This window comes from Anomalospiza imberbis, chromosome 8 (assembly GCF_031753505.1).
Source record: "Anomalospiza imberbis isolate Cuckoo-Finch-1a 21T00152 chromosome 8, ASM3175350v1, whole genome shotgun sequence".
In the NCBI taxonomy this organism is placed as follows: Eukaryota; Metazoa; Chordata; class Aves; order Passeriformes; family Viduidae; genus Anomalospiza; species Anomalospiza imberbis.
This window is the reverse complement of record NC_089688.1, coordinates 28,450,273-28,464,942: the sequence shown is the minus strand read 5'-3', so window position 1 is coordinate 28,464,942 and position 14,670 is coordinate 28,450,273. Positions and strand designations below refer to the sequence as shown.

At 35.1% G+C, this 14,670-nt stretch overlaps 1 protein-coding gene across 2 annotated transcripts in view; it reads right to left on the bottom strand.

Annotated features, from left to right (window-relative positions):
* Positions 1–7,469: 7,469 nt before the first annotated feature.
* ATRNL1 (attractin like 1) overlaps positions 7,470–14,670 on the bottom strand; it is a 431,792-nt gene continuing 424,591 nt past the window's right edge. For both annotated transcript variants that reach the window (XM_068198162.1, XM_068198160.1), the window contains one exon: positions 7,470–8,226. In XM_068198162.1, the coding sequence (XP_068054263.1) occupies positions 8,102–8,226 (125 nt within the window). In that variant the 3' untranslated portion in view covers positions 7,470–8,101. The remainder of the gene's footprint in view (positions 8,227–14,670) is intronic.

The window sequence follows — 14,670 nt, the reverse complement described above, 5'->3', positions numbered from 1 at the left end:
TGTTGGCCTTCATTTTTAGAGACCATAAATCGAACAAGTTGATATTCCCAGACAGCAAAACTGTTGCTTGCACATTGCACTGTCCCAGGAACACAAATAAAGAAACCGTTGCAGCTCTGCGTTGTTTGTCATCAAAGCAAAGTTTTGCAAAGCTGGTGAAAGCCACCCAGGCCTCAAAGCACTCCTTGTGGGTTGGTAATTCTTATAAAAAAGGCCGTTTGTTGTAACAGAAGGCTGAACAATGACAAGGTAAATGGCAAGTTCTGAGTGCTTCAATTTTGAGCTACCATTAAGCTGTACAATTTTAAAGGCCTCTTTTGAAAAATGGATTAATTTATTAAATAAACTAAATGATGGCATAGTCTAATATTAGCAATTTCAGTGTATTAGTCATGAAGAGAATAGAAAGTTGCATGTTTTCCTTTTTATGGGACTGGGAGAAGTACAGTGAGAGGCAAACTCTATGAAATGGCAATCTGGTTAAGTAATAAAAGAACACTTTACAGTAATATGAATCATTGGCTTAAAATATTTAGATTTCTCAAACATTCCCCTCTAACTCTCCAAATATTGCAGAAAACAACCCCTAGATCTATTACACCACAGAAATTAGGCAATGACTTAGCACACCAGCTCTAGCTAGAGTTGCTTGGATCATGATATAAAAAACCGCCTTAGACAAATATTTGACTCTTAAACCTCTGTTGACTGTAAAAAACTTGGGTAGGCTGTAGGAGTGGGATCATATTAAAGCAATATTACTTGGAATTCAAGGCCTTTTCTTCATAAAGAAGAAAAAAAGTCTTAGAAAACACTTGCCTAAATCTTGGGAAGGCAGATAATAAAGAGATCTAAGGAAAGGGTGGACCCTGAGGTCATGGAAGTCTTTGAGTGCATATGGTACAAGAAAAGCCCCAAAAATGGGAGCAGCTGGCTGGATATTAAAACTGTAAATGTTTTAATACAGGAGACAGGAGACAGCCTTGTCTCAGCAGAGGCAAACATGAATGCTACAAGTAAAACTTAAACATTCTGAGCAATTAGAGAAATTGAGTAGCAGCTAAGGTCAGGTTTGAAGCTTTGGAAGGTTTCTATTTGAAGTGTGCAGATGAAGTGTAAGATGGTTGGAGATGCTTTAGGAGAACTGCTGAAGAAACCAACAGTGTACTCCCAAGAGGAAAGATCAATGATTTTGGAAAGGAATCAGGATCAGAATGTGGCAAGGACTGCATGTCTTCAGAACCTGGATCAGGTTCATGATGAGATTGAATCAAAAGAAAATGCCAAGGGACAAAGCCACTTCAGAACATTTGAAGGGCATGGTGGAGAGGGTGGAGCAGAGATGGAACATGAATGCCTGAGAAGAGAGCAGAATCTTCACCTGGAGGAAGGAGCATCATTCTTTTGCCAATCTGATGAGCAATGGAAATCCTTTCTTTTCAAAGAAGAAAGTTACAAAGGGATGGGCCTGAGCTGTTTGTGGAGCTCAGCTCTGAAGGGATCCAAGAGTCAATTACAAGCCTTTGGGAAGAACTTGGCACCATGTGTTGACAGGGTTGCCATTAAATTATTAAAAGCAGAAGGAGGTAAACAAAGCCAAAGACTGTACAGAGTAATTCTGTTGATTTCAGATAGGTGAAAAAATTTCAGAGCAATGGAAAGTGGTTTTCAGAAATGCAATGTAAAAGCCAGGGGAGAGAGTGCCTGTGTTTTTCTGAAAGCTTAAAAAGCTTTCTCAGAAGGGTTTACATTTTTGGGGGATTGTTTTTATGGGGTTTTTGTTTGTTTGTGTTTTAATAAAGGAGGACCATTTCAGTAAAACCAACTTGGATTCTGGAAAAAGAATTCTCCCATGTATTAAATAATCAAGATGTATTTGAAGACTTGTAACACAATAGTCAGAATGAGTACACACACTTCACGATTTTAAGAACTCTTACAATGCTATATTGTGGCCTTAGAGCCACATTGGAGGAATTTATAACTCCATAAGACATTTTTCAACAGGCAGAGTCACAATTTCAAATGAAGAAGACGGAACATGAAGAAGGTGTAAAATCTCTGGCCCATTTAATAGAAATGAGGGATTAAGGCATGGAAATGCATTATCACTGATATTCTTCAATATGGTTAAAATGTTACATTCATTGACATTTTCAGAATACAGTGGACAAAATAGTGGAGCACCTTTGGGATCTTATGGTCTGGGCAGTTGAGAATGAAGCGGAAGGTGCTGAATGAAAAATGGCTGCTTGAAGAAGAAAAACAAAGAAGAAATAATATAAAATCAGACATCTAATAAGCCCAAATAATAAAAAATACCAGTAAACTGAATAAACTAGTAAAACATTTACCAAGAAAAGGAAAATTACATTGATAAGCAGAATCAAAAACAAATTCTGTGACCAATGTTATATGAAAAGTCACAGAGTTTGAATATCTGACAGCAAATAATTTGGTTTGGATGTTGCTTTTTTAAATTTTGTCTCAAGTTATGGTATAAAACACTAACACCTGGCACTATGAAATGAACCTGATACTAAATAACTTAGTAACTAAAATACACTCAGCACTCCTACAGTGACTGTTATTTTTAAATCAGTAAAGAGCTCTGAGTACTCTCTATACATTAATTAATTAATCTTAAATATTCCCATGTTGTTAGTAAGGTTAATTTTATCATGCCTAAGTATTCACTTAGGAAACCTTTTCTGGCCATATTTCTACCTTCTATTTAGAAGCAGAAACAAAATTACCTGAATTCATATATTTAAAAGATTTTCACACCTGACCATTTGGCTCTTATTGCTTTGGAAAGGGATGGGGAAGAGGAGACTTGCAGGAGTATTGACAAATTTCATGTCTGAGAGGAAGCTTTAGGAAACTGACAATTTGTATAGAGTTCTTTCATGAAAACATCCATGCTGGTTATCCTAAAAACTGTGATCCAAAACTATGCTTATTTTTTCTCAATTATATTTTATAACTGAATATCTTAAGAGACCATCAGGACTCCACATGAAAAATAAATTCTGCTTCATGTTAATCCCTAAAAATCATAAAGTAAAAATGACTTTTTATAAATACCGACCTTAGAATAATTGTTAAAAAGACACAAACCCTCCACAGAATGTTTCTGATATCTTTTAGGTGTATTTGAAGAGCCCCATCTTATTTTTTCTTGCTTCTTGTCCAATGAAAGGTCTTTTAGAAAAAGGCATTTACTAAAATTGGAAAATAGCATAGCTAAGCATTGTTCTGATAATATCATAGAAAGATAAACAGTTATTGTTAAGTGAATAGCAATTCTGTCAAAATTAACATTCTTTCTGTATTATTGACTCTGATCTTAGCACGTAAGAACTGCTACAGGCAAATAAACTAGAAAAGGAAGGATACAAAAGGACAGGAGATGCCTCACCTTCTGTATTCAGTCTTGGACATGCTGAAAATACTGATACCCAATTGATAGTAATTGATAACTGACAGTTGATAAGATTTTCTATACAGTGTTTCAAGCACACTTCTATATCCTCACTCAGAAGCACAAACACACTTAAGATTTTATTTCTGTAGAAAGGGCTGTTATTATGCACATAAACAGTCACTGAGCTGGCCTTCATATTGTTCAATATAATATGTGAAAGTATGTGAGGAAACAGAGAATGTTCTGATTTGGATCAGCTGTGAAACCAACTACATAATCCATTATATATATATACATATATCCAAAAATATATAAATAGTCAATTTTTAAAAAATATATATATATGTGCTTGCTTTCCCATTTTAGAAAAAGGCAGTTTTAACATATCAGCAAGAGCACAGAAATGTTTTTCAAGACACAAACAAGTTTCAGCATACATGACCAAGCCTGGGGTGATATTAGTCCCTTCTCAGCCTCACAATAAATTTCAGAGAGCCACTAGAATTCCAACTATATGTACAAGATGATGATTTTCCAAATCAGAAATACCTGCAGCCATAGAAATGGCCACATGTGGCCATATAGGCAGACATATAGAAATACAAACAATCATTATGAAAGTAAAATTGCATTAAATAAGGAAAAGTTGAAACAAAGTATGTATGGCCCTGAGTTATACAAGTCCAGATTGTTCAAGGACTTTTTTTGCCATCTTTGTTCTCTGTTGTTAGTATTTAATGAGGAAGTACAACTGAAGACAGCATGGGAAGTTCTGGTCACCTGCAGACATCTCTGGGCTTCTTATTATTTGTTATAATCACCTAAAATAGCCTTGGATATTCCATACTTTATTCTAGATCTGAAATAAGTATCAGCAAACTACAGTTTTTCAGGTAATTCTGCACCTCAGAGAATGGAAAAAATACAGTTAATTTATTTAATTTTCCCCAGTAATGTCAAACATTCTGAACAGCACAACTTGGCTTATAAAAAAGAGGGAATGTAAATCACCTTTAACAGAGAATTTTTCTTTATTGTCAAGAAACCTTTCAGATGCTTTTTAAAAAATTGGTAATGAAATTAGGTACATAATGATTTTAGAATTTATATGAATACCAAGAAAGTTATTAAGCATGAAGATTTAACATCTCTTAAAGTGATCCCAAACTAAAATTCTTACCATCAGGATTCCAGCCTCTACTTTAAATTATTTATAAAATAATTATTGCTGCAGATTTTACACATAGTAAATTCCACTCCCCGATCTGAAATTGTCAAAATGTTTTTGATTTGGGAAGATAAGAGAAAACTCTAGGTATAAAAAGAGCAGTCAGCTACAAAACTCAAATCAGATGAGAATGGTGTATTCCTTAATGGTGTATTCATGCCTTAACATGTCAAAAATTTGACCTTTTTTATTACATAATTGTAATAGTGGCAACATACTGATAGCCTTTTTTTTTTTGTACAGGTGAAAAAACATTTAATTATATTTCATAGGAATGTAATGAATAGAAGTAAATATTCTTAAGTGTGCAAATTAAGTATTTTCAGGATTTGATATAAATATAGAAATGGAAAGAGGACCTGAAGCACTAAACCCATGTTACCATGGACAGGCTATCTCATATTTGGAACAGTAATTTGTAGCTGCTGGATTTCCCTCAGCAGAATCCACAGGCTGAGGAGGGGGAGGTTGAATCCTGACAATCAGAACTTCACTGGGCCTTACTTACCAGAAAAGCACTTACTCATTTATTTTTCATCCAATATAAATCACATTAAGAGTAAAAGAGGCCATTCAACATTTTCTACCTCTAAGAAAGGATTCCAAAGTTAAATTGGACAACAGGGTTTAAAAAAAATATGGCCTTTTCTCGACACAATCATAATGGGACCATTCATAAAACATCTCATCTGATGTACAGTGGTCATTACCAAAAAGTTTGCACTTGTCTACAACTAACAAAATGTAGTTATCAGACATTTATTTATACCTTCCAAAAAGAAAGCTTTGGTATATGTTTGCAAACTTCTTGTTTTTAAGTGTGGCCATTATATAAGTATTTTTATTTACTTTATTGTTATATGAATTTACTAATTTGCATGCAATCAGGGATCCTGGGAGAAGACAGACGCTTCAGAAAAAAGATTCTCAGAGTGAAGGGAAATGCTGAATGATCCCATGACAAACATGCTTTTCTTGAACAGTAATATAACATTTTTACCTGAAAACACAGTAAAATGGCTGATCGCTATTCGCCTATCTTCAGTGCCACAATAAAAAATTTAATCCCTTTAAAACTCACACCTGATTTTCAAGTATTTTTCAAACTCTGGTTGAGATACAGAGGAATGCAATCCTGTACGGGTGAGCACAGTCAAAACTCTCCTAGAGGACTGCATGGTCTTTCTGTGGATAGGGTTTCCAGTACATTCACAAAACCCACTGTGTATTTCTTATGTGAAATGCTTAGATTGAGGATAACACAGAGTTTGGAATATATTCCAGACAAGTGGCTCTTTCTTTTTCCTAGGTGTATGCATCATGTAAACCAGTCCCATCAGTTTATATTCACTTGAGCAGATTAACTTTAAAACTGGCAGAAAGGGTTGTTTTCAAAGGACAATTTTTTCACTAGGCTAAGTAGCACTGGTTCAAAGCTCCCAACAGAACCTTTAAAATGAATTTTTAAAGTTTTAGGTTATATGAGGTCAGAATAGGCAATAAAAGTCACAAGATGGTATGTTTTTAAGATAGTAATCTTATTTTAGGATATGAAAATACTGAAACAATCATGCCAGTATAAGAAATAATTATACCATAATTCATAAGTGCATAATTTATCAAAACAATAGAGCAGTCATGGTTAGATGCAACCTAATACTCCTGTATAAGATATAACTACATACTGTACAATTGTTCCTTTTTAATAATTATTTTTACATTTAGTCCTCATCCAAATTAAGCTGAGTACTTCTATGTATGAATGGCTTTAGGAAATAAACACAACTCACAACAGGGTTTTATTACTGCTACTGCACCACCATGGCATGCAAGTAACTATGTAGTCAACTATAAACAGTAAAATGTCATCATCTTTCTGAAATAAAAAGAACATAAAAAATACAGATATAGTAGTAAACATCAATTATCTTTTTTATATCTTTCATATTTACCAAAAGTCTATCATTACATGAGACATTTATACCTCTGTATCACTCTCCTGTACTAGGATGGTGGCAAATTTGGAGTTGAGAAACTATACTTTCAACAAGTACAAAACTACTGGTTTCATATTACACTCTGTCAGTGTGCAATGCATAAATGAGAATATGACACATCTGCTACCTGTCCCTTAGCATTTTACTCTTACTCTTTTCTATGTTCATGAATTTTGAGTAAATAAAAAGACCGAGGGCCATTAAAGCTGATTGCCAGGTTATCTGTTGTGGTTACTGAGCCCCCCAAAAGACTAAAGTCCTTCATAAAGGAAATTTTTCATCTGCTTTTTGTTGTTGAGTACTGGTTATGTGAGGTTCCATACTGGTTGTGGGATTTGATAACTAATGTTGGAAGCAAGATGGATTTTTAGACATTTATTTATTTATATAGGGTAATTCCTTAACAGGTGCTAAAGTGACAATGCGATGAAATTCTGCAGTTGTGAGGAAAAAAAAAATCCATACTTTATTATAAAAAGAGAAGAGCCAAAGTGCTGACTGGGATTAATCTCTTCTGCTTACAGGTCAGGACAATATATAGATACTAGCAAATTTCAATATTGAAACGGGAGCAGGCTGAATAACAGCATGTTAGAATAACAGCATGTTCAACTCTCCTTAGATTCACAATCTTGGAAAAAAATATTTTAAAACAGCTTTTCTATGCTCAATTAATTTTGCTGATCATTTAGCTGGCATGGAGGACCTTCTTTGTAAAATATCCTTAATTCAGGACAAACTCTGAGGCACAGAAAAGAAAGCCCACCCATCACTCTTCTGCAGCCCAAATTATGTTTATGAGGTTTTTTATCAATGTAAAGAAAAATAATCATTAAATGCTCAAGTCATAGTATTGGAATTGTATTTCAAATATTACATGTGATGTTCTTGGGATACACCTTTGCTAAATTCAAAAGCTGCCTACCTCTTCTGGACAATGATAAAAAACACCTAAATCCAAATGATTCTCTTTAGTTCCTGCTTGTTGGAAAGAAATCTTAACGCCAATTACAAGGAAAGAACTGTACAATTCCCATTGTTACATTAAGCTATACAAAAATTTCCTTTAGCTTCTTGGAATTTGCTCAGTTTTCAATTACACAATCTGTTTCTACATTACAAAAAAAAAAAAAGGTAAAGTATTTCCTAGTTCTGTCCAAGGATTTTCCCTGCTCTGATATGTTCAGGATTAAGAATACTCGGTTTTTTTTTTTGTATTTTGCTGATACCAGGATCCACTCTTTATTAAAGCTCATCAAGCATGCTCATACCTACCACAAGTTTGTTCTGCTTTGGGGGATAGCAGGCTGTGTGACTATAACAGAGCACAGTACCTCATGTGTTCATCCATAGATTTGCCTCCATAAAAACTGAGGCTGTAGTATAGCTTTCAATGGAAGCCATTTAAAAAGAAAACATTACAGAATATACAAGTGTAGTTTTTGACTCTCAGACACAAGTTCCTTGACGTGTTGAAAGGTGATGCTTTCGATTTCTGACTCCTGAACTCTTATCTTTACAGTCCGCAGGCTTCTGTTGTGAAATGTCTATCAGAGCACTTGCAATTGCAAGACCTGTAAGATAAATAAAAGAAAAACAAAATGTAATGCTCAGCTTTCCTGAGAAGAATTCCAGAGCAGCAGGATGGTTTCTTTCAAGGCAAGTTTATGAACTTTCCCAGAAGTGATCAGTTTCATTTCAAAGTCAGATAACAAGTTCTCACTTTCTTAAATTCTACTTGGTAACAGTGAAGAAAGAGTGGAAGGGAAAAAATGCAGTTAAGACACCAAACTGGAAATAAGGAAACCTATGCTCCATTTGTGTCTTTTATTGATTGCTGTGTGATCTTAGCATGCCCTCTCTTTATGACCATTTTCCTGGTTATGTGGACCAGAAGCTTTCTGACATGAATTTTCTCATATTAAATGTATGTGCATTGCATTTAGAAACTGATAAAATCGTCAAATCAGAAAATAAGAGAGAAACAGAAACTGCATCAAGGATTACATTGTATCCCTGAATATTTGCCTTTGCAATATATATATATATATGCCTCTTTAATTGGGGAATATCCAGAGGTTAATATTTAACACAAAAAGATATGAAAATATCTTTCTAGAAAGCACAGATCTGTAAACAAGTAATGAATCATGATGGCCTGGGTAAATTCTAAATGTTTTCAACTCACCAAAACTCTTCTGTTTTGCATTCTGGTTAATTTTTTGATATTTCATGACCTGTTGTAATCGTAACAGGGTATTGCCAAGGGCATAGATCAGCATGCTTAGGAATCACAGAAACACAGAATATTCTGAGTTGGAAAGGACCCACAAGGATCATCAAGTCCTGCTTCTGGCCCTGAACAGAACAGTACCAAGAATCCCACCATGTGCATTGCTCACATCCTTCTTGAACTCTGTCAGTGCTGTGACCACAGTCCTGGGGAGCCTGTTCCAGTGCCAACCACCCTCTAGATAAGCTATTTTTTTCTAATATCCAACCCAAAACTCTCCTGACACAACCTCAGGCTGCTCCCTTGGGTCCTGTCACTAAACACCACAGAGCAGAGATCAGTGTCTGACTCTGCTCTTCCCTTCATGAAGAAGTTGGAACTGCAATGAGGTCTCCCCTCAGTCTCCTCCAGGAAGAACAGACCAAGTGACCTCTGCCACTCCTCATTCAGCTTCCCTTCCAGACCTAAGAAGCTAATATTTTAAGAATTTACTCTTCCAGTTCCTTGCTACTGCACCCTTTCTAGAAATTGGTGACTTCTAAAATGCTGTGATTAAGAACACACTTAATACAGGGTAGTTCTAGGCTTTTAAATTCACACAGGTGATATTGCAATCAAATGGATTGGTAGTATTCACATAATTTATAACTTCTACTGCACACAAACCACAAAAACCACATCTACATATACCCAAAATATAGGTAAAGATGGTGCTGGTTCTCCATGAGGCCCAAAACTTTTAATTCTCCAATCAATAACGCCACCAGTCTCCAAGGAAACCATTGAAAACACTTTTTACCATGTTTAACAGGTAGTCTCTATTCCTTGTCTCAAGCCAATATCAAACTCAATTTATCTATTACACAGACTCCGATTTTGCAATATTTTTCATGTAATCCCTCATTACAGCTCTTATCTACTAAGAAACTGTGCAAAAATTGTTTTTCAGTAACAAGTGTTGCTACAGTCTTCTTTCATAATGTAAGATATATGGTCAGATTCAGTTCAGGTTTCCAGTATCCTGAAAAATCTATGCTATTGCACACTGGTAACATCACCTTTCTAAAATCACAAAAAAATTGTAAGAATTGATTAATGTTCATCCAGATTTTAAAAATGCACGATAATGTAAAACGCTAAGTACAATTATCTTTGATACATTTCAGGATATGTAAGAGCCACGATTAATCAAGTTGCTTTTTCTCACATACACAAATATTTCATGGCATGAGCCAGTGATGCTTAAAATTGGACTTTGACAAATTAAATTGTTGAAATCTTTGAGGCACCTTTGGCAGTAAACTTAGGTATTAGCAAATTCAGGGATAAAACCTAAATAACATTTTGATGATTGCTTACATGTCATCCCATCTTCAACAGCTAGGCTTAGAGAGTATGCTAAACAGAGGGAGTATTATTAGTAAACAGATTTTTTAATTTAACAAGCTATTTTAAAATATATTTGGATGTATTAAGCTAACCTCAATAGAACAACCAACAAAAAGAAATCCTGAGGTCTAACACTGCATACTGATAGACTTCTATTAAAATCAGGTCACTACAGAAGATCATTTTTCAAAATGTCACACAAATCATCTGATGAAATTCATTTATTATGTTCTCTACGCCCAGCATAGTTCCTTGTTATCAAAGCAATACAATTAACTGGGGGAACAATTCATTATTTCAGACTGGCAGTCTAAAGGAATTTCATTTACCAAGTCAAGCTTGTGCACAGACACTTCGAGCAAGGAGAATTTACATCAAAATAAAACAGAAGAAAATGCTGTGGCTTAAATATTCATTAAAAAAAACCCACCAAAACCAAAACATTCCCTTGATGTTACAGGTTTTTAATCTAAATAATAAATGTGACTACATTTACAGTCATTGAAGTTGGAACTGTAAATTGTACAGTGCTCTAGATGCCTTACCTCAACTCCTAAGTTATTACATTTACTCACCTTCTCTGAATGCTGCTGTTTAAGTATCCTACCTGACATCCAAACTAGTATTTTCCAAATCAATACAAGGTCTCTGCTTGCTTCTGACTCTTGAGCAACATGGCAGAAAGGAACAGTAGAATCAGTAAGGATCCCACATGGAGACTCAACGGGTCACCTCTAATTTCTGGAAATTCAATCTTAGTTGCAGAACAAGCCCCATTTTTAAATTTAGTTTGTTTTTCTACTAAATGTTATAGAAATAACCTGACCTAGTTCTGTGCAGCTCAGACAACCTCTAGCTGGTTTTAAGGATATGTATGCATAAGTCATTAAGAAGTGAGCTCAGTCAAATCGTAAGTGGAAAGTATATTTTTGTAAGAGATAATTGAATCCACAATGAGGAAAACACCAGAGGAAGCAATATTAACTTGGTTATCTTCAGCAGAACTATTGTCTTTCCTAATGGAAGTTAAATGGTAACAGTTTATTCTCAGGAAGTTTCTAATCATAAAATTACTGGGGTGTGAATTTTTTTTTCCTTTTTTTTTCACAACAGTACAAAACTATTAATAAGTAGAGGGATAAAATACAGCAAATCAAATGAGATTACCTTGAAAAGCGCATTCACAGTTTATATACAAACAGCCTTTTAATCCTGCATTCAAACAAGAACATCTGAAAAAGTCATTCATTCCGAGATGCTCTCCTCCCAGTCTCTGTAAAAACAGGCAGTGCTATATATTTTAATTTTGCAGCAAAACAGCTTCATTAGGCGTGAAAGGTTAATTGCAGGTTTAAGTGCAGTTCGGGGAACAGTGCACGGGTCTGTGGTGAATAGCACAGTCTGCTACAGGAAGGCTGAGTGCTATAAACTGTTTGCCCTGCTGAAATGTTTTACTACCTCATTTACTAACTGTCTTCTTTTACTGCTTGTATTTGTAGTTCTTCTAAACCTTTAATAGCTACAGTTTTATTTCACTGTAATCAGATTTAAATGGAAATACCCATGCTGGGATGTTTAAACATTTTTCCTCTGATTGTATACAACTACATTTGAACTGATGTAAGGCTACACTATCTCTAAAATAGAAAAAAACCCCTACATTGAAAAAATTAGTCTTATATAATGGTGTGCATATTTAAAACCTTTTTTTTCCTTCCTCTATTGTTCATTTTAATGAGAAATGCATGGAATTCTTACTATCTCTTTTGTTAAAAGTAAGGGAACAAAGAATGACCTCAGCTTCGTGGTTAGGCAGGTAACTGGAAAAGTTTCCTTGCAATTTGAATATGCATTATTCAGACATAACATTTGGATAGATGTCTTAATTTGATTAAATTTCTACACGTCATTGTTATGCAGAACCAGAACATTCAGAAACCTGAAGACAATAAAATAACTATGAGTCAGGTAGACCGATTAGATTTGTTTGACATTTCAACCAAAATTATAGTCACTGTTTAAGGTGACTTTAAGCAACGAAAATAAAATGCCAGCTGCCATACAGAGAGACTTAAACAGAAAAGACTGGGTAAACACTATATTATTAAAGTCACAGCTTCCCCTTTCAGTGCCCACAAGTCTTAGTGTTCCTTCCACCTGTTAATTCTTTAAAGAGTGGCATTACTGTACATGCTCACCCCATACTGGACAGACTCCTTTTATCATAAAGGATCTCTTACTCAAAATATTGCCATTGTGGAAGACATTGCCCATGGAAGTCTGTAGAAATGGATCAGAGCTGTTTGAAGATACACTAAGTGATGAGAATCACAGACTGTGGTGCCTCATGAAAGTTACCATAGCACACAGTGAAGCCAATGGAGGCAATTTCACGTTCATCAATAAAACGACCAGTTATAATGTAGGGAATTTTAATGAATTCTGCCATTTATCAATATTTCAAGTCTATAAAAATACTGTTTGAAAAGTACACAATGTATATCATATGTGAATTAATGGTATATGCAAATATATATATATATATACCAAAATTATGTAATAAGGTAGAATAAATATGCCATTATGTAACAAATATATATATCTACATACACACATACACACACACAAATTATATACAATCCCCCCAGTTAATAATGAAGTTGTGTATTACCTACTTCTTTGAAGAATTAGATCACATTGACCATCATGTTTATGGAATGCACACTCTTATTCTTCACAGAAAAAACTATGTTCATTATAATGTCTGTAATAGTGGGGGAACATAGCATTCTAGAAGGAGCCTAGCATTCTAGAAGATTGTTACTAGGCAGTGTTTCTGAGTACCCATGCAAGAAATTCTCACACTTTCTATGAGATGCCATGCTCGAAATAGTCATATTCAATTTAGTTGGTTAGCAATAGTCTCACGATTTTCTGGTTGTTCCTGTGTTCTCAACCAAACTGTCTCCAAGCAGACCAACTCAGGCTTCATTTTCATGACTGAAAAGGCCAGCCTGTTCTTTGTGCTGCATACTCCTCTGCTACGGATCAAGTCATGTTGGGAGATACCCAAAAGACACATAAAACAGAACCAGAACAAAATTTGGTATTTAAAACATGGTGCACAGAGCCCCCTCCTAAGCAAGTACAAACCCGATACTCGAGTACTTTCCAGGAGAAAAATTAAGAGTCATCTGAAGTTCAAGACTGTATATGGCTAGAAGAACACAACAGATCTAAGTTCATTTCAAAGTCAGAAAATAGTCAAATCCTTCATGTGTATCTGAGTTTCCTGATCTGGCAGGTGTGCCTAGACAGTATCCAGAGATCGCAGACTTAGTCACAGAGAAAAATAATCATAAGCATCTGCCAAGAACAATAAGTGTCTTCATAGCCTGTCATATTGCATGTTTTTTTTATTTGAATTAGATTATTTTTAAAAGGACAAGCTGACAGCACCTCAAATTCACAGTCTTTTTATGGGCTTCTCTTCCTGTTTGGTGCATGAATGTGTATTTTAAGTTGACACCGCTCTTACTTTCGGAAAGATATATTAAACAAACTAAACTAACTAGGAAATTACTTTGGGCAAGTAACCCCATCATTTTTTCTCAGTGATAATTTTTGCAAGATGGGAAGACAGCCAAGAGGCCAGGAGGTATGTTTTCCTTTTCTTTTGCATATAACTTAATTAAATAAGTAAAATATGAGACAGAGCTTAAACCATAACAATAATGAACTAAATAACGATAGTGTGGAATTAAATAGCCACACACTAGTATAGAGAAGATGTCATGCTCCTTTTTATTACACCTTTGTTATTTAGCAATAAGGGCTATCTATAAGGGACTAAGAAATTCTTATTCCCAGAATAGATTTATAAATTACCTGCTGTCAGTTTGTGGGAAAAGCAGACTATACAATAAAGGCTCTAAGAAGAAATGTTCATCCTTTCCCAATTTTTCTCATTGTGAAAAGGAAATGGCCCTACATATTTGTGTGAGATATTTGTATTCCATGGGGCCAGTAGGGATTTTATTTTTTTTTTTTTTAATGCAGTCAGGCAGTTCTCCTTCCCTTTCAGAGTGAAATATCCGTAGTTTGATCTGAAATCCAGTTTTGTACAACATCTGGTGCCAATCAACAATCCTGGCAGTGACTAAGAGCCAGCATGGGTTGCTTGGCCTCTCTGGATATGGACAAAGGGAAGGTGACAATGCACTCTGGGATGCTTCAAACGGTGCCCTGGTGAAGTGGACCCAGTGGGGAGCTGCAGACTCTACTGTAATGGAATGGGGCAATCTAACATTGATTCACTGAAGCTTTTTTCTCCCACCCTCTTTTCTCAACTCAAGTCCTCCTGGAACACAAGAACCATAGGACCATTAAATTGTTT